Source organism: Myiozetetes cayanensis, unplaced genomic scaffold (assembly GCF_022539395.1).
Source record: "Myiozetetes cayanensis isolate MyiCay16 unplaced genomic scaffold, myiCay2020 scf20-37, whole genome shotgun sequence".
Taxonomy (NCBI): Eukaryota; Metazoa; Chordata; class Aves; order Passeriformes; family Tyrannidae; genus Myiozetetes; species Myiozetetes cayanensis.
Window position 1 is genome coordinate 3,689,935 of NW_026087412.1, and position 21,449 is coordinate 3,711,383.

Here is a 21,449-nt window from a genome sequence, read left to right on the forward strand (position 1 = left end):
TCTGACTTTGTATCAGCCATAGTGTGGCAGCAGGAGCAGGGCAGTGATTGTCCCCCGTACGTGGCACTGATGAGGTCACATCTCGAATCCTGTGTCCAGCCCTGGACCCCTCAATTCAGGAAGGACATTGAGGGGCTGGAGCGTGTCCAGAGAAGAGTAACAGAGCTGGAGAAGGGTCTGGAGCACAAATCTGATGAGGGGCAGCTGAGGGGGCTTAGCCTGGAGAAAAGGAGGCTCAAGGGGGACCTTCTCACTCTCTACAACTCCCTGACAGGAGATGGGAGCCAGGTGAGGGTCAGGCTGTGCTCCCTAGTAACAAACAACAGGACAAGAAGAAACAGCCTCAAGTTGTGCCAGGGGAAGTTTAAGTTGGATTTTAGGAACAATTTCTTCACCTAAAGGGTTGTCAAGCACTGGCACAGCTGCCCAGGGCAGTGGTGGAGCCACCATCCCTGGAGGGATTTAAAAGTCATTGGAGACATGGTTTAGTGGAGGTTTGGTAGTGCTGGGTTAATGGTTGGACTCAGTGATCTTAAAGGTCCTTTCCAACCTAAACAATTCTGTGATGTGAAGGGACAGTAGTCCAACTCCTAAAGATGAGGCAGTTATCTCTATAATCAGTAAACACCTTGGATTCAGCAGAAGTGGCAGCCAGAGCTCTAATCCCAGCAGCACATGTCATGACGAAACAGAACTAGCTAAAGTTTGACCAAGAATGCCCACAAAAACCCTTCTAAGAGAGACAAAATCCCAAACAAGCCCCACAAAACAGTTGTTTATCTGTCCCCTGTAACTCCTCTGAAAACCACTTGTTTTGTGCCAATTACACATGGTTCACCCAAAAGAATATGCTATTATTTCCAGGCACAAAAGTCCAAAATCATGTTGGGTTTCTCAGCATAAGAGAGAATTTGGTGTCAGTCACCTTTGTCAGGCTATTACCATTACCAGCTATTTCAAGGCACCTGACATGAGGGCAAGGTGGATACTTCTCACCCTTTCAGTGAATGTGTATCATAAATATCAAAATTTGAGGCCATGCTCAGTGTGCAGGTGCTGTACAGAGCAGCCATTACAGACAATTGCCCCATTACCTCCTGGAACCAAATTTCTTCACCTTTGGTAACCAGCTAAGGGGAGAACCACAAGCCAGCACCTAAGAAAATCATAAATCCACTCCCAATTCGCAGAATCCTTTGAAGAAGTTGGAAAGGAGGTGCCTTGGACAACATAAAAGACTCACTGGGAAAGTTTAAGCATCAGTGCACTGAAAATGAAACTAAATTGCTTAGAAAAAGATCTGAGTTTGCTTCACTTAACTAAACATCTAAGCCCTGAAGGTCTGCCCATGGAGAGATAAGCAAACTGAGACAAGAATTACCTGAGATTCACATTTCTTCAAAAACAAGGCCCTGAGAATTGCTGTGACCGCTGCAAAACAGCTGAGCTGGGAACATTTATTGACTCAAGACTGGTTGCTTTGTGATGCTGCTCTCTGCCCAGGGATAGCAACTTCACCTTCCCTACAGCAAACCTCCCTGCCTCACCCAGCACAAACACTTCAACTGCAAAGGATTTAGAAGGATTTCTCCCGTTTCAGCGACCAAAATAACCAAATTAGTGTTCTCCATCCTCATAAAAGTAAACTCGACCCTTACACCCCGATGGGAGTAATCATCAGAAGTACTGTGTTCAAAATGATTATTCTGCTGGAACTGAGCTGTCTGAAGCAGCAAGGTGGGCAAAATCATGAGTGACAAAACCACCTTTCAATCACAAGTGAATTAAAATGAATATTAGTTGGAATGAATGTCATAAAACCATCCAACAAACTCTGAAAGCTGTCTGAGCCATCACCGGATGTTAGGTATTATTCAACCCTCCTTTGTAATAAAATAATAATAATAAAATCATCCAACATTTCCTGTTCCACTCCCTACAACTTTTTTTCCCCTAAATAGCACTTTGTAAGCAATACCAATAAGAAACCAGTTATATCATCCACTTGGCTAGTGCTATTTGCATTCCAAACAAGAAAGTTAAATGCACTGACGGTACAGAAAGAGTTCTGGAGGAACGAAGACAAATACATTTTATTCTCTTAAGTCTAAATACAAATTATAAAACAGGCATGTCCCTATCACCATGGCAATTTAAGAGTCATTATAATGCTTTTCTTTACACGTCTCTTTAGGCTAGGGGACACAGGCAGTGTAACTGCCATGGTTTTTAACGGTGCTTGGTTCATTTTGGAGGTTACTGCAGTATAAAAATAAAAAATTTTCAGCATTTGCTATTTCCCTATCAATTGCTCTATTGCTCTGATGAGTTTTAACTCAGAAATTCTACTGAAGACCTACCCACAGAGTCTTTTATCAAACACACACAGAAATACCTGTGACATAGTGGTCAGTAAAATAATTTGTTGCATTCAGGGAGAGATAAGCAAAGGGTCTGTAAGTAAATGGTGAAGTCCAGAAACTACATTTGTTCTTCCTGTAATGAATCAAGTCAATCTGAAGACAAGCAAGGCAAGTATGTTGCCAGACAGCAGCAGGACAAGGAAATAAACTGCAGAGCTCCCTGCAAAAATGCCTCTGGTATTATCCACTATTGTTCAGTCAGAGGAAAAGCTAGAAAAATGGCCACTACTTGCAGTCAAACTGTCAGTTTGTAACAAAACCGAGGGAAAACTAGATTTTAAAAGTACTGAGATCATCTGCAAATAAAGGAGTACGGCCCTCTTTGTCACTGCTGAAATGACAGAGTAACCCACTGAAATGTTTGGTCATTATTCTGTAAGTCACCACATAAGTTTAGATCTGGGGAACTGGTTCCCAACCTCACAGTTACCCTGAGCTCACAAATCACTTGCCTAATGTGCTTTGTAACACACTCACTGTATTTTATATATTCTGTCGTGCTTAACACTGCAGATACACAAAGAGTTCATCTGTCAGCCAGGACTGAACCAAAACTGTCTGTGTGTGTGTGTGAGTGAGCTCAGGTTTGAAATAATTAGCTGAACTCAAAAGACAGTGGTCTTAACTTCTACTTCACGAATTTTAGTTTTCATCTGTTGGGAACTTTTTCCAGAAAAAGTTCCAGCAATTATTCCCATTGTGCTGCTACACCAGAAGCACAAGTAGCTCAATGGCAGTGTCCTGCAGTCCTGGTATTATCCACTCCTCAGGCATCATCCCTGTACCAGAGCTGATGTAAACCTGGTTTTAGTAAAGGCAGACTTCCACTGAAGTAATCAGGAATTCCTCGTACTCAACCTAATGGAATTATTATTGACTACCCTGTAATTCCAGATTACTGGAAGGATTTTCTGTCCTTCCCCTGAAATGCATCTGAATTAGCTGGAAATCCTCCTCTTTCCATGATCACCCTGGATTTGCTGGGATGAGTAACAAGGCAACTGGGTAAAATTCCGTGTCTCACATGGATGGCCCACTGGTTTCCTCTGCCTTAAAAACAATCTCCCCAAAGAGATATCAACTGTGTCACTCAACTTCATGCAGATTTATTTTAACACAATCTAAATCCAGTTCTCTGCTGTAAGAGGCATTTCCTTCACTCCACCACCATTCCTTCCCCTCGGCCATTTCCACTCAGTGTCACCCTTGTGCCATCAGCACCATCCAAATCCCTGCACAGCAAGGCAAACCATGTACCTGAAATAATTATTCATTTCTCTTGTTTTTGCTGGGATTAAGCTGCCAGGCAGATCAGATCCCCCAGCTTGCCTTCCACATGGCAATACCAACGCAAAGGAGCTGGACCGGAAAAGCATCAAGCAGTGGAAGGAAAGAAGGAGGTACCAGCAGAAATGTTGCAGATTTATAATAGATTATAAAAAAAAAACAGAGCATGTAACCACAGACTCAGATTTAAGCATCACATGATCCAAACACTGCATTCTCCTTTCAGAAAACAAACTGAAATTCATTCATTTTGAGAAAAGCTCTGGTCTTTATCAGGCAAATCACATCAGCCACATGCTGATACTCTTGGGCTGGAAATTTTCAGAACTTCCTGAACCAGAGTAGTCACAATTTTTTTTTTTTTTTTTTTTTTATTCAGCCTGAATTATTTCAAACCCAAAGTCACTCAGCTGTGTGCAAGAGGACCAAACAAAGACCAGAAATGTTTTCTGCATTCCAACAAGTGCTTCCAGTGGCCGGGTACCCATGGAAATTCTGCCATGGCAATCCTCCCATGGCAACCGGCAGGTCAGGTCTGCAGGAGTGGGTCTGGGGTCATCTCAGATGGGACACGCAGGCTCTGAATGCTGCAAAATCACTGCTTTGTAGTACCTTTGTGCTCCCAGAGTTTATTCACTGAATGGCCTTGAGAAGGCAAGAGCAGTGAGATGGCTGAACAAGGACAATGCTTCAGAAAAATTCTAAATTGCCGTTTATCTGTCACAGGCAAGACCTTTCCCTCACGCTCCTTGTTACTGTTCAGAACCTTACACACGATAAGGGATTTTTTTCCCTTAATAAGAAGGGACCACTGGTTACCCTGGGATTTGCCTAACGCTGCACATCACCATGTTTAAAATGAGGGTTCCAACAGAGCCAGACAAGATTTCAGATGGGCCAAGAGCGTGTGCAGGCAAGTGCATCTATTTAAAACAAATACTACCAGCAGCATCAGGCAAAACCACAACTTATGAATACCTATGTCTCTTAAAAGCACCAAGTAAATTAGCTGTAATGAATGTTTCTATTGAGCACAGTTGCACAGGGCTTCCCTTTATGCCATTCCATCAAGGTTCAAACACATCGAGATGCACTTCCACGCACAGGCAGATTTTCAAGGAGGTATTTTAGCAAACTCCTTTGAAGACAGCAAAGTTTGGCCAAGCTCTGGGATTCTCCTCCCTGCCAGCACCAGGCACACACAGATGTGCACAAAAAAATATCTGTGTTCCTGCAGTCCCTGCAGACATCCCACCTCGCAGAGCTGGGAGAACAGCGAGCTCTCAGCCACTGCCCATCCCAGGAAAGGGCTGCCAGGGAAACTGAGCCAAGCAGGTGGTGCAGGGGGAACAGCAGAAACACCCCCAGGCTGATCAGGAGGGCTAAAAAGGAAAAAGAGGTACCAGAAACCCAGCCTAAAGAACTTCAAAATGCTGGTTTGGTTCATATATATCTTCTTTAAAAGTGCACAGGACAAGACAAGCATTTGGACTTCAGGCTCCAACAACTGGATGTCAAAAGCAAAACCTTCCCCCTGCTGTGAAATTTCAACAATCCTTTTATTCTACATGTCTTCCCCACAATTTCTTATCTTTCTTAGCAAACCTTTTAATTGCTGTCACAGAGCAAGCTGATAAATTGAGCCAAACCACTGAAAGCACAGTTAATTTTTCATACAAGTGAGAACATTCAAGGCTGTTTCACACTGTGGAATTAGAAGTGAAGAACAGAGAGCTGTATTTTTATTTTTACATTCTTGACATCTCTTTAATGATGTTCTGATTTTACTCTTTGAAAAATTACTTGAGACATCAAGCACAGTTTCACTTCCAGATTCTCCCCTTTGAGTAAGGGGAGCACACAGTGCAAAAAAAGGAAAAAAAAAAAAGAAACCAGGTAAGATATTGCAGTTGCCACTTTTTCAGTATAATGAAATACCACAGCAAGGTCAGGGAATAAATTCATGGAGTATCAAAAGAGCATTTTGTAGAAGAACAGGAAAAGAACTGCCAAAACTGCTGAGAAGGGTGTTTTAACAGCTAATGGGGAGTCAGAGGGAATAGCAGGAGGCTCCCTCTGAAGTTGCCACCCTGCCTGGGAAATTACCATTATTGACAGGTCTTCTCCCAGCTTTGCAGGACGGGCTTTATATTAATCCTGCTCAGTCCAATACTAAATCCCCCACTACCAGAAGCTGCTCCAATCTCCTCCAGAAAGCCATCAGAGTGCAAAGGGCCAGGAATGTGCAATTTCAAAAGTGACCTTTCTGAAACTTTTGCAGCAGAAACCACTGTAAGGCAGCTCAGAGTGTCTTTCCAGTCACTGCAATGCCTGCAAAACGCTGAAGGATATTCTCACCAGCTATTTACAACCCCAATACCTGACTAGGGATTAATTCACTTATCTATTTTAAACACGAAAAATGTCAGGCATAAAAACTCACGTTGAAATTAATCCAGAAAAATCCTGACTATTATTTCCATGCAAATGATAAGCAAGATGACCTCAGAAATCAAGCCTTGGTATAACCAAAAGAATATAATTAATAGGCTTTTATGACAAATACCATTAAGGGAGAGTGTTGGTACATCAGTGAGGGTCTCTGTTAAGCCCACCACAATGACCAGCTTTTTAACACCACTGCACTAAAACATGGTCGTTACTTGGTGCCCCATCCATGGGCACAGAGAAACAAAGAGGTGGTGCTGTAATTGTACCTCACTCAGCTTCACATTTCAAAACACTGGAGTCAGCTTCAAAATATGCCATTCACTCCAGACCAGGAGTGCTGGGCACAGGGCTCCCTATCAGAAGACAAATTCTTCCTCCCTTCCCAAGTGCTCCTATTCCTTCCCACATCAGCAGGATGCAGTTTAGCAGCACGTAGGGCACATTTCATGGAGCACAGCCAGGCTGGAGCATCGCAAGATCTAACTCAAGTCTGCCAAAGCGTTCAGTGTATGAGCCTGGAAGGTCTTTCCTACACCCACAAAGATCAGATGGGATTTTATATCAATATAAATTAATTTGCAGCATCAGTGACATCTACCTTTCAATCAGTGCTGGGTGGGGGTTTTGTTTGAGTTTTTTATTAAAGGCTACCCAGGGTAAATTCTGGCCCCACTTCTGCCACACCATTACAGAAGCTGCTCTGTTCCTGTCTAGTCCTCACCATAAACAACTTCATGTCTCAGAGCACAGTTAAGTTACAGTGAGGGTTTTTTTTCTGTGTGTCATATGGAAAGCCACATCTTCACCCAGCACCACTCTGCCAGTCAGTTCACGTCTATCTCATTTATCCTGCCCTTCAGTACAGTGACAGTGCTGAAAAGCCCTGCAGTTGCATTCCCAGGGACGTTAACAGACGTGCAGAGAACATTCACTAAGATGTCCTTAAAGGCTAAAATTAGCCATAAAGCTGCTGTTTATTTTGAAGTTTGGGAACAGGGAGGTGTTTTATGTGTCAGAACGAGCGGCCTGACATCAAAAACCAGGTAGGAGAGTTTGCCACCGAAGAAGTGGGCAGGCACAGAGAGCAGCGATGCTTTTATTGAAATGAGGTTGGCTGGCAGCACCAGAAAGTCTTGCTATCAGCACTGCAGATGCCTGATACCATCTGTAACACACAGCAAGCCTATTATGTTATTTTGTTGAGTGTGTGGTTGTATACATAAAAATAACAGAGTTAAGAGACTCTGTATAACACACAACAGCCTGTGTACCATGGCTGCTCTAATCAGGTATTCCAGCCTGTGGAGGTCGAGATCCTATCAAAACCATTCCTGCCCCAGCCAAGAAACATTTGATCTTCAGAGAAAACGTAAATTACGTGCAACATGTGTGTGTATCTCACAGCATCAAATCTTGTAAGTGCAAAATGCCTTTCCATGTTAGGCTGATCAATCTGTTAGTTTTTTTTTAGTATATTGTCAACACTGCATTTTAATTTTTTTTCCTAAAGCACGAAAATTATCAGTATTTGGGACTTTAAAATGTAAAATGCTACCTATAGACACCTTTAAAAGCTAAGTGGTTATTTAACAACTGTGGTCTATACATGGCTAAGAGGGGCCAGGAAACAAGTTGTTTCAGCTTCAGAAAAGACTTTTTATAATAAACTCCAGTCTCTTTTTGACTCCGATATTTCTGTATTTTAAGTTAAATTTATTTTCCTAAATAATGCTGACCTTCCAATCTTCCATTTTGAATGTCCTTGCCTCCCACAGAACAGCATTGTCTTTTAAGCTGCGTGTGTCTTTTTTAAACGGATCACTGCTTAAAACTCCTGTAGGTCACAACCCTATTACCACGTTTCAAAGCCTGATCTCTCTCTCTCCCTGGAGATCTGCCAGCCTCTCCCACCACGAGATAAACAGTGGTCCCCTGCTCAAGAGCCATGGGTTGTTCCCAGGACACTGAGCTCAAGAGGAAGGAGTGCATCACCTACACAAAATCCCTTGCCTGAGCTTTTCCTGTGTCACACAAAGCAAAACAGGTTGTGCTGACAGGGATCAGTCCCCTGGCAGCGTGATTTTGGACAGCAGCATCTCTGACACCCCCCAGCCGTTGCACAGACACGTGTACAGCTCCAGTAACATCACTATCAGCTGCAAGTAGACACAGATGACCAGCCAGCCACTCCCTCCTCCCAGCCTCCTTTGTGTCAATAAATCTTAACCTGCCTGTTTGAGCACTGTTTAATCATAAACAGTTCGGAACATGCTCCAGAATATAAACAAAGGTGAGTAGGAGAAAAATGGAGAGTCCAGTCCCGAGAATCGTCACCACTTGCTGCTGAACCAGGTAACAGAGAGCAGAGAAACAAGGAACTGCTAAAGACCAGAACACAAGCACCTGGTAATCATTTAAAACAGTGGCCACGCAACAACATTAAAGTATCCGGAAGGATTTCAAGGACTAAATGCATTAACATTCTTGGGTTCTCCTAAAAACAAACAAAAAAGAAAAATTAAATTGCTCAGAACATCCACTTAGATGCATGGAAATAAACTACCCTCATTGATCTCATCCCACTGCCATTTACAACAGTCATCTCGATTCCCTTCTGTGTTGCTAATCAAGCTAAAATTAACTCTTCTCCTGCTTACCACACATGCTGGAGCCACAAAAATCAACACAGGGGCAGCAGGATCGATTGTTTCTCTCCAAAAGTGCAGCCCACCATGCTTATATGGTAAATGTGCATTTAGGAACTACAGGATCTCTCCTGGGATTTTGATCACACTTATCATGGGGCTGGATAACTGTTTAGACCGGGCAACAGAACAAGTAGATCTTACACTAAAACACTTCTGAACATCTTCTAGCCATTATTGGCCTCTACAGACCCCTGTAAAATGGGCTGCATGAAAATGGGGATTTCAGTCCTATTAAGCCAGTGTCCATCTTAGAAGAATCAACATCATACTTGTTATTCCTGCTTTGACAGAGAGCTAAAATGTGTCTTAAGCCAGCATTTCCACAAAGCCCTGGAGGACTCTTCATGCCCAAAAGTTTGGGGCATATTCAGAGAACACAGAAATCTATTTATTTGGTTGTCACTCTGACAGCATTGGTATAAAAAATACACACATATCCCTGTGTTCGGTTCTAAAGCAGCTCCATTTTAGGTCCTGATGAGATGTTTCAAAGGAAAAAAAGCTAAACCAAAACAAAATCTCAACCCTATCAGATAACACCCACTAAACAAAGCTAAAATACAGATGAAATTGGCTGAACTATGGAGTGGAACAGAAGCTTATAAGAGAAAAGCACTCTGTGGAGATAAATATTCTTCAAGCGTGTGCTTGACAGCAGCCAAGGTTTTATGGTATTGGAAAAACACAGTACAGTGACAAACAAGGTTAGTCCACCCACCCACTGCTAACTGGCTGTCCCACTAAGTTAACTCAAGTGCATCTCATATGAAACAAAGCAGGATGGTATTTAATTCTATATTCTGCTCTTCCCACCCTTGTCCTCCACCAACCCCTCATCAGGTACCAAATTCTACACTGTAAGACTGGAATGGCACACACTGCACAGTCTTGGACCAGGAGTAAGTTTTGCTCAGGCCTTGCAAGGGCTCAGAGCTATGATGTGCCTCACCTTCCTGTAGGATTTCTCATATCCCACTTTCCCCCAGTCCCAGGGAAGTCCTGCCAAACCACAGCTCCCAGCCCCACTGACAACACGTAACCCCAGCTGCTTCAAGGCTCCTGGCTCGTGGCCAGGAGCAGGCAGTGAGCAGTCAGACTGACATTGCTTTCCAGAGATGTCACAGAAACAGTGAACACCAGCTCTGCAACACACACACACATTCACCCACAGCGTTTCTGCACCAGAAAGGGTTGCCTGGCCCTCATTCACACTCAATTTTTCCCTTCTCCAAGACAAACCTTACGATAAGAGCCTAAGTCTGGCTTCCATTCTGCCACAGCAGAGACCACAAGAAATGACTCAGCAGAGTGTGGCCACCGCCAGCATCTCTCACTCCTTCCCTGCTTCTGTGAAATTCAAGAGCCCTTCTGAGAGGCTTTCCAAGCCTCTGCTGCTCCCACTGATCTTTGTTAAAATGAAAAAGGTCAATATTAACTATTTTCCTTCTTTGCTCATCTTGGCAGAAGCACTCAGCTATGTTTCTGCCTCAATCATAAACCACAATTAACACCTACCTCAGTGCCAAAGAAAAGCCCCACCTGCACCCACGCTCTGAGGAACTTCCCTATACCAGCTTCTACAAAGAGCTCTGTTTTCAATAAGAAATCGAGCAGTGCACCAAGAATTACATATGTAGTGACAGTATGGAACTAACTGCAGAGCCAGAGCTGGCCTCTACAAGTAGCACTGGTTATTTATTTCCATACCTCACTCAATACCAAGAATTTTAAATCTTTGCTCAACTGCCATGGAAATTCCAGCTGGTTGCAGATCCTGCCCCTTCCACCACACAATCTGGCCTCAGGCAAGCAGCAACTTCAGCTTTTACCCCTGTTTGCACCCTAAGTTCCATTCTTCTTGAGAGGACTCTTTATTACTACAAGTATCCGGATCCTTGGGAAATTTTTATACCCTGGAGAAGAAGGAGAAAGTAACCATTTGAAAATATCAGTTCATAAAATCTCCTAATAACCATCACGGAAAGAGGCACTTGTTTCAGCATCTTTGCTGGATACACTGGAGCAGTTTGATTCTCACTTAAAATCTCATTTACAGTGCCATCAACTTTCTTCTAATGGGCCATTTATCATGGTAGGGTTTGCTTTCAAGGAGTCAGCCCAATTCCTTGAAAGGTCTCACAAGTCATTTAGCAGACTTACCCTTCCAAAGCCAGGGAACTACCTATAAAGACATTAGCAAAGGCTGTGCAAAACAAAATAACCTCAGCAAAGCTCAAGAAAAGATCCTAATTTCCACATACATATGCCAGAAAAAGCTTGTGTGTGGGATGCTACTAACCTTTGAATTCAATCAGACTCTCTAAGAGGGCTCTAATACACAGAGCATGACTGTGATGTATTTTCCTTTGAGGCTGGTTCAGTTCATTTAGAAAGTGATTTGAAAGAGCTAATGTACTATTTATGTACATTATAAAAAACGATCCATATGGAGTTAGACTTTGCAAAATGTTCACACAAGTCCGTTCCACTCCCTCTGAAGACATTTCACAATCCATTCAATACCCAGTAGAGGAAGCCAGGATTACTGTTTTAAAACAGCTCTGAGGGTAATTTGAATGTTTTAAAAGCTGACATCTTGTAGACTCCGAGGTAAATAAACATTTGGGGCAGCACAGAGCCTCTCACACAAATGTCTACAAAGTGACGTTTACCTGCAGCCTTCAAAATACTGACACTGAAAATAAAGGTTAGAAGAGGCACTAACGTCCCTCCTACTAAAGCAGAGGAAAAGAGAATAATTTTACTGTGATTCAGGAAATGATGATGTACAGGATTGGCTTGTGAAAGACCACCTAGTAGGACGTGGCTAAGACTGCAAACAATATAAAACAATCCCAAGGTTATTAAGGGGTTTTAAATCCTGCCAGCACATACAACTGTGTTGAGGGGTTTCTTCTTGAGAGGAGTTAGAACAACATAAGTGACAGTTACTAGGGAAACATTTTACTTTAACTGATGAAGATACCTTAGACACTACCTTACCTAGAAGATATGTACTTCATAGTTTGCAGTATCAGCTTTTTGGGAGAGAGGATTCTGGCCCTTCTCTGTTTTTTTTTAATAGGAATTCTCATATTTGCAATACTATCTGGTGGAGCACAAGGCAGGAGGAAATCGAGAAGAAACCACAGCCACCCGGAGAAGAGGATGCACCCACTTGGTGACAAGAGAGCTCAGATGTGGAATCATTGTCCATCAAAACAAATGTTGTTTCCTGAGTTCATCCCGTGGCCGTTTGCAGTGACGCTGAGCTGGGACGTTCAACTGTAAACAGATGATGTGCAAGTCTAAACTACTTGACTGTGCCTATTTCCAGCAGCCAGTTTGCATATGCCTTGTTTACACAAAACACACAGAGAAAAAAAAAAACCGCTAGGAACCACGACACATCAGCAATTTTCTCCTAAGAATTGCTATGCCTGAAGACAACTTCACATTAGCAGCAGAGCCTTTGACTTCCTTTGCAGGTCCTCCCAGGGCTAAAACAGTTTCGTTACGGCTTGTCTCGTTAGAGAGTGTCTGAGAGAGACAAGGGAAAAGAAGAGATGGAGTAATTATCCAGCTGAATGGATGAGGCAGAAGGAGGCAAAGCCACCCAATTGCCAGGCTTGTTGACAGTCAACACCCCTTTACGCACGGTGGGCAGGCGGCCAACCCAAGGTACACCACGTTACACCGGCCATGGGACAATTAAAAACGGAACCAGATCAATAAATAAATAGCAGTTGGCACATCGCCCACACCAAGAGCCTGCCCTCACTAGTCTGGGCTACGCCTCAAACTGAATATGAAAAGCAAAGTCATTTTTGGTCTACCCATCAGGTGGAAACAAAATTTGCTTTCTGTGTCTAGTCCTTTTCTCCTCCCACGCGCTCAGGATTCTGAGCGTGTAAGAGTCCAGAGTTCTTATGCCCTCGAGAGAGGAAAGGCCTTAAGTTGCTCAAGAACAATTCCTTTAGCAAGTGCACAAACTGGCTCTGCAGGGAGTCCAGTCCTGCTTAGACAAAGTGTTGGTGGCTTCTGTATGTGGCCTTAAGGGAGATGGAAGATTAAAACAGATTGTGTGGGAAGACTTCCCAAGGCTTTCCTTGAAGTGGCAAGAAGCAGAAAAAAGGGGTACAGCTAAAATGTTGTATTGCAGAGAGAAAGGGAGGAGACATCCTTGTCCATAGGGCTTACACCACCTCTGCAAGGCTTTTTGTCTCCTCATTCTGTTCTAAAAAATGGATTGTACTTGTACATGAAAGCAGGCTCTGATGCTAGAAGATTCTTGAAACAGGATAATAAGTGGTAACAATGTGCTTGAAGTTTTCTTCCATTTCTCTTCCTATCCTCATCACACAGCATGGATTAACAGATCCAGACAAAGACTGTCCATCTTTGCTCCCTCAGCTAAGGCAGAGCTCCCAATTAACGTCTACATTATTTCTCCCAAACTGACAAGATGTCCTCAAAGAACATGAAAATTACATATCTGGTACATTTAAAGGAGGGAGGAAAAACCACCGTAAGTAAATTGCGCATACACAACAAACGACAACCCAAGAAATTAAACTCGCTTTTAAATTACTAAAAATAGACGGGATGGGAGGGAAGGGACTATCAATCAAATCTTAGAGTCGTTGAATATTCAAAGAAGAGCCTCCTAATAGACTGCTCTCTCAAGATTGCTTGAAATTTTTATGATAAAAAATGCACGAGGACATGAAAAAAAGGAGCAGTAGGATAACGAAGAGCAAAATACATGACAGAAGAGGATACAGAGTATTAATTAGGCCATTAAGATACTTAAATGTTTTACTGTCCAATAAAATATGTATTTCATAAAACTTAAGTGCCATGCAGAGGGAATGCACACATGCATTTACTGAGCTGCTCTGAAGAAACCCAAGATGTGAATTACTAGTGAAAAACATTTGTGGACAAGACTGAGTAGACATTAGGAAAATTGTATTTGTACTATGAAAACAAAGAATATGCTGTTGGATGGAAATTTTCACTCACATTTACTTAAGCAAGAAATTAATCTGCCCTATAAGCATCTCATCAATCTGCTTTTATGAGGAGTCTGCAGTCAACTGAAATAGGGAAACTTGTAAACACTTGACAAAACTGTTCAGTGATTAATACTGAATTATTGACTGAAGTGAATGCATTAAGACCAGACAATAATTTGTACTCACAATTAGTCGATTAACCATGTCTGGAAGTACATCAAGATGTCTTTTCATAGCCCACATTCAGGAGACAAAAAAAATGCTTCACTTTTTCCATCTTACAGGTTTGTACAAAAAAAAAAAAAATCACTGCAAAATGACACCCAAACCTTCAGCTCCACATTTTTCTTGGTTTCAGCCTTGCAGTCTGTTACATCAGATCAGCCATTTTCAGATGCACAAAACGACTTTTTTACCCAAGTTTACCAGTCAGAAAAAAATGCACAAGCTCAGTGGACTGCTCAGACATTTGCTACAAAATACATGCAAGTTTAAGAGAACAAATACCTCAAAGACCTTGAACAAATACCTCAAAGACCTTCGCCATCTAATACACTACAGACTAAGCTCCACAGCACATTTACCTTTCACACTCTGCTTTTTTTAAAGTGGATATCCTAGCCTTAAGCCTGCAACCTCAGGAAACTCCCAGATGCACGGGGACAAAACAAAGCTGGCGTTGGGTATGGCTACATGTGAGAGAGGTCTCTGTGCTCTGGACTGCTAGTAAGGAAAAGGAAAGAATCCATATTAAAAGCAAATGAGAATTTTTCTCCCTTTTCATTAACATCACCAGCTCAAATGCATGATTTTTCTTTTTTTAAACCACATTTCCACTGGGATTGGAGAGGGAAGGTTGGCTCATCCACATCTAAGCAGCAGAAAGGTGAAGCTTGGTCTGTGAAGCATTTCTGGTTACGGTGCCCCTTGGCTCTGACAGTAGAACACCCAGACACTCAGTAGAGCTACAGGGAGCTCCGAGTAAATCACCACATGTCAGAGGAGCTGATATGGAGCTGAGTGCTAGGAGAGATCCACCCTGAATAGGAAAGCCAGCTGGAGCTGTCAGATCTCAGAGTGGTTTAACAAGCACCTCACCAGCCTGTGTCCCCTCTGTCACCCCACGCTGTCACAGAGCAGCCCCCCCAGACACCCTCTCCGAGCTCCAGGCTCATCACTCTGCAATCTGCACAAACTCCTGTCAATAACATACACTAATTACCACACCTGGGCCAGTAATGAGCCTTTATTTGCATGGCATAAGTGGCAAATTCAAGTAGTTTCCTGTTCTCTACCAACATCCTGTTGCCACATCTACTCCTCCAGGAAACTGCAACACCGAGCAAGAGAATTTGGCGTCCCACAGAACAGCTCTGACGCCAAATGGCTTTCGGAGCAGTTACCAGGAGCTTGCTTACAAAGAAAACAATCACATTAATCTGGTTGTCATTTCTGCTTTCAGTTATTCAGTGCAAGGCTGCTTATCCTGTTTTCTGGAGAGGGGGAGGGAAAAAAAAAAAAGGCAAACAGCATTATTTTGATTTGTCACCAGAAGTCAAAACAGATGCTCTACAGGGAGGATGCTGACACATCTGGCACCAAAGTAACTTAAGATATGAATTACTACAGATTTCATCAATTTTACTCCCATTTTCATAAAAGCAAAAAACCTCCAAACTCATTTATCCCCTAGATTTATATAAAAACACAACAGTACCAACTGGAAGGATCCCACAGTCAGTTAAGGATACCTGAGTTTGCAAACACAAAGAAGTTACACCAGCACAACTTGAATCTACATTTAAGCCTTTATAGCTGAGGCTCTGCAATAAAATGTACAAGACAAGTGTGGCATGTTCTTGTTAGATTAATCTTTTCATTATCAACACATCAGCTAAATTGAACCAAGCCTGGTTTAAAAGAATCCATAAGGACATGCACTGAGTTTTGCATAGCCTTAGTTTATATTCACAGCCTGACTTTACAGCACAGCTATTTTTGAATCAACAAATTGAGCAGCAGTTTCACATGAGAGAAACTTTCCTTAAACGTTTAATATAACTCATGACAAATTGAGCTGCTTAGCCAAAAATTATTACTTGACATGAATTCCATAATTAAAATCAAGTAATCCTTTATCACATCTTGCCGTGCAACAAAAAAACCTGTTCTCAAAGGCAGTCTTTGAAATTAAGTAAGAGCATGAAAAATACAAGACGAAGCACTAAGAAAGCAAATCTTTGAAGAGTTTCTAGTGAGAGCAAAACCACCATCCACAAGTTGTAGCACAGCAAACGACGCGTTTCAAACAAAGAACAAAAAAATGGTTGCAAATGCAGATTACATAAAATTTAAGAAGTCAAGCTACCTGAGGAGTTAACCAGAGACAACATACATATGCAGCACTTCAGAAACAACCAGTTCTGTAGTGGTGGTGATGTGGTCAAGGCGTTTCCTTGGTGTGTGCAGGGAGGGTGGGCAGCTCCCTCTGAGATGTGAGGACACCCTGCCTCGTGCCCGCTGTGATGGCATCGCTCGAAACCACAAGGACAGAGGGCGAGAGGCTGGTGAGGTCACCAAAACACTGAGAGGAACTGTGCATATCTCCATTTTTCTAGAATATGTCTTTTTTTTTTTTTTTTTTTTGCTTGAGTTAGTGCCTCGAGTTACTGGCTAACAGACTGTACAGTCGTGTCCCTTAGAAACTGGATGTGACTCTCCATTTTCTGCTGGGTTACTAAAGCCCAGCTGCAGAGACACCCCCACTGCCCAAATGCCGAAGGGAACTTGTGTACTCCCAACACAGAAAGATGAATGCACGTGTAAAATTCTGCAGGATCAGCACCTTGATATGTGGTGGGAGTATTGGGCTATTTATTTTTGTCAAGTTTATTGAGTGCCTAGGAAAACCCTACTATAAATAAAGCAGCATGCTCTTAATAAAACTTCACATGCATGGTAAGTTTTCAATTTATACTGGGGCTTATATACATAATAAATTTTTTTATTTTAGCTCCACGTTTTAATTTTATTTCATGCGTTCATATATTTGCTTGCCCTGTATTTACGCTCAAACTAAAAAAGCTCCTCCATTTATTTCTTCCATTTCCTAAACACTAAAAGAACTACATGTTTAAAAACTTGTTTTTATGCTTTGAAATCTCATCCTGGAAGAATCCATTTACACAGAAAAAACACCAACTTCAGGCTCCATTAACTGCGCTACTGCAAAAATTCAAGACGGTCACAGAAGCAATAAGCAAATAATCCCATGAAACATTCCCAGACAAGCACCATTTTCCAATCTATCGAGCTCCCAGTTCAAAAAGCTCAAGTGCCATTATCAGGCTATGCTCAAGCAATATTTGCAGGTTTTAGTCAATAGAACTTTTGTATTTAGGAGCATTTGAATACCTGACCCATAGCTGCTTAAAATTCAGGTTAGCAAGTTTAACTTTCAACTGTTTCAGTTCCTTTGGTACTGAGACAGAAAAATAAATAAATAAATTAAAAGCTTATTTTAGTTACTGGAAGTCTCTAACTTGGAATTGTCACTTATTTTAAAAATTGCATCACATTTGAAGACAACAACATTAATAATTCAGCATTAACCTGATCCTGTAAACATCTGGTTACACTGTAAATTTGAAGAAATTACTGTCTTCCACAGAAAAAAGAACTCCAGCTAAGGGTTTCTGCTCTTATACTTTTTCTGGTATTAATAGTTTTTAAAATCCAGTGCATATCCTTCCTGATAATTTTGAGTTTCACTCTTTTTTATAGAAAAATACCGAGATATTTATCCACTGATTTCCAGCTCTCACTAGCACAGCTAAAAAACCCATCACAAGCTAAAAAAAAAAGAGTTTCTAGCAATCCTTAATTTGATTTGAAGCACTTGGTTTTGATGTAAGTACTTCCATAATTTCATCTTGATTTATATTTGTAATGCCTGCTGCAGTGTGGCACTTATTAATTAAACTGATTAAGGGTCTTCAGCTGTACCGTGGGCCCTCCACTCTTCCACCCACTTTGCTCCTAACTGTCATTAACCTCTAGGAAAAGCCCTCCTTGTTGGTCGTTATTGTTTAATTATGCTTTATAGTTATGTCATCACATCTGTGAAATACAGCCTCCCCTAACAACACAGCTGTGGAATATGACACTCCTGCCCAGCAGTAAAATCCTGGGTGCAGCAGATGAAATGTACACACGGCGCTGATGGAGGAAGTGAGACGAAGCTTTTCAAAGGCCCTTGATTTTGAACAGGTCTGTTGAGACAGGAGGTACATAGGGTCCCCAAGAGAGAGGCCTCAAACTCTTCCTCCTTCCTCCCTTCCCCACCCCTCCTGACAAAATCTTCTGCACATTTCAGGAATAACCACTCCTAAACTTAGAAAACTTCACAAAGAGAAGTTTTACACAGAAACAGTGAAGCAAGAAGAAACCTCAGAAACAGAACTTATGAGCTCAGAATCTATTTTTTTAACAAATACTATGAATTACAGCTGAAAGGCACTTTTTCCTGGAACCCTCTGCTTCCATTCATGATCTCATGATGCACAAGCATTTCCTTTGCATGTAATGTAACAGCAGCAGTGACTGTAGTGGTCCAAAAGAAATAGGACTTGGCACATTTCTGCCATCCTGTTGCAGGTGGGGGGGGGAAGAAAAGGGGGCAACTATCCAAAACAACTGGTTCTTAAAATATTACAGCAAGAGCTCCTCACATCACAAGGACCTCCCTGTAAATTAATGCAATGGCCATTAATTCCTGAAATATAACATAAACTGTACATTCTGCCAGTACACAGAGAAGGTGGGGCTGTATCAAACAGGGCAGGAGTGTTACCATAACATACAGGACAGTCCACAATTTCTTCTGCAAAGTCTGTGTACTACAACCTGTCCCCACTCTGTCCTCCTTTTGACAGTATGAGCTGGCAGTAAGCACACAGGATACTTTACAGAGAAGAAATGGCACCAGCCAGCACTTCATGTTTACTGGGGAGGGGAGATTTGTGTGTGTCTGTGTGTGTGCAGCAGGGTGACTGGGAGGGAATTGTCTGATTTTTCAAGAGAGGAGATAACGAGATAACAGCAGACAGTTTAAAGCCTCAATCAAGACTGTGTATACCAAGCTTCAACAGGATTTTCTTTTTCCTGGTCTGGGTTACAAACCCTTGACTGGCCAGTAAGGAGTTGTTTACCTGTTAGAAGCAAGGGGGCAAATTCCTTTAGATTGATGCAAAACGTTTTCCTACCCTGGAAGTCAGAAAGGGAGGAGCATCAAGTTTATTTATGTAGCTCAAACAGCGGTCAAGCTGAGAGGATGTCTTATTGTGCAGAGTTCATAACTGAACATTAAACTCCTCCCTTTAAAGCAATGAAGAAGGAAAACTACCATTCCCACTCCAGAAGTCACGAGCAAAGGGGAGAGAAATACGCAACCAAGTTGCTGCTTGAGAGAGAGTTTTCTATCACAGTGCTTATGATTAACCAAGTGAAGAAACAGAATGGCAGGGAGGGGAGAGCTTGCACAGATAAACCCAGAGCCAGAGGGAACGACAACAGAAATGCCCTGGGCTTCGGGTGGTCTTGTTTTACACAGCCAGATTAATTAAAGAGACACTAAAGGACATCTCTTTTAGAAAATGAAACACGTTACAAACCAAAACGCCTCAGAGAGTGAGCAGCTAGGGAGTTATAACTAAATTACTACGTACAAAATGAAGCAGCCTGCAGAGGAAATGAGTAATTAAAAACCCTCCCCTGAGCTACAGGCTGGTGAGTGAGGGGTAACTCCAGGACCCTGGTGCTGGAGGTAAACAGTACCAAAGCCAAAACGCGACAGATGAAAACAGATGTTTTATGCAAACAACAAAACCCCAATCTCCTGACTTTTCAGCGCATTTTCACTCAGAGATGGCATTAGACACAGTCTGCCTGGTACAACCTGAAGAGATGCAGGCAGGAATTACATCACCCACCACCACGCTGCTGCCCTGGGGTGAAGCACTGCAGTCGCTGGACAGTGCTCAGCAAACATAAACAATGTTTGCAGAGGAAGAAAGAAATGCATGTCAACCTCGTTCTTCTTTCTGCAAGAGAGTTAAACAGACCACAAACAACCACCTCCCTGCTAGCACAGAAACCCTTCTGCAGCCCTCTCCCCTTCCTCAAGGAGGGAAAGACACCTTGACCACCTGCTGTCCAGGTGTCCTGGGGAGCAGCATCACCCCTGGCCTGGCCCGACTCCTTCATTTTTCTGTTGCCTCAGAGAAACACCAGGAACAACACCCAACTTGCCAACCCTTAAATAAGCACTCTGGCTAAGTGGTTTCCAACTTTTTCCACTACATCTTTTCCAGGGAAGACAACGCCTGGGTGTAGCACGTTTTAGCAGACTGACTAGAGTTCTTCTTCACTGATTTGTCTTTTTGAAAACCCTTAAAGTCTACTAGTTGAACATGAGTCTGTTGGCAGGCGGGCATAGAGGATGATGACCCTGGGCAACACCCTGCAGTGAGGGGCTCACAGTTTTTGTCCAGACATGGTTCCCTCAGTTGAAGCAGCCCCAGGCCCAATGATCATCATCCCCTTTCTCAGTCATAGATGGCAGCGAAGGCGAGAACACCCCTGTTGGAAGTTGAGGTGGATGCCCTGGCTGTCTCCAGGCACACATCCCTCACCGCCACCTCAGGCACTCCACCAGCTGAGTGTCCCTCACCCACTGTGACCAACCTCAAGCGAGGGGACCCTCACCGTGAGGGTGAGCAGGGGGATCCCTCCCAGACCCCTTATCACCTGTGGCCCCTCACCGTCACCTCAGGGCCTGACAGACCCACATCCCCTGCGCAGGGGCACCTCCACAGCCCCTCGGTGGGGGTAAGAGACCCTCACACCTCTCCTACGAGCCCCCTCTCCGCCCAGCCCCGCGTCCCCTCCCCGGGGCGGAGGGTCCCCGTGCGGCCCCTGCCCCCCGGAGCGGGCCCGGCCCCGCCGCCCCCGGCACTCACTGCGGCGGGAGCTGCAGGGCCGGGCCGCCGCGGCGCTGGAAGGCGCCGTCCACGAAGACGCCGTTCTTGCCGAGGCAGCGCAGGTAGAAGTGCGGCTCCTGGAAGCTGAGCTGCAGGTGCCGCCGCGAGATGAAGCTGGAGTGCCCCATGTTGACGTCCACCGACCCCTGCGAGGAGTTGCGGCCTATGGTGACGGCCGGCTGCCGCATGAGGAACTCGAACTCGCGGCCCTGCAGCCGCGCCAGCACCGGCCCGGCGCAGGCGGCGGGCGGCGCGGCCGGGGGCGGCGGCCCGGGAGGGGGCGCGGCGGCGGGGCTGCAGGGCGCCGAGCGCAGCGCCAGCAGAGCCCGCGCCCCGCTGCTGTCCTCCCGACTTCGGCCATGTTCCCCGGCAGCGAGCGAGCCAGCGTGCCGGCCTCCGGGGCGGGGCCGGCGGGGCGGGGATGGCGGGGACGCGGGGCGGGGCGGGAGCCGCGCCGGCCGCCGCCTCCCCCCCGGCCGCTCCGTCGGGCGCGGCCGCCCCGCCGCGGTCCGGGGCGCGGGG

General features: G+C 43.9%; 1 protein-coding gene across 1 annotated transcript in view; it reads right to left on the reverse strand.

Annotated features, from left to right (window-relative positions):
* Window positions 1-21,167, reverse strand: part of FOXK1 (forkhead box K1) — a 55,938-nt gene extending 34,771 nt beyond the window's left edge. The window contains exon 1 of the mRNA XM_050317848.1: window positions 20,907-21,167. Coding sequence (XP_050173805.1) covers window positions 20,907-21,115 — 209 coding nt within the window. The 5' untranslated portion in view covers window positions 21,116-21,167. The remainder of the gene's footprint in view (window positions 1-20,906) is intronic.
* Between the last annotated feature and the right edge of the window lie 282 nt (window positions 21,168-21,449).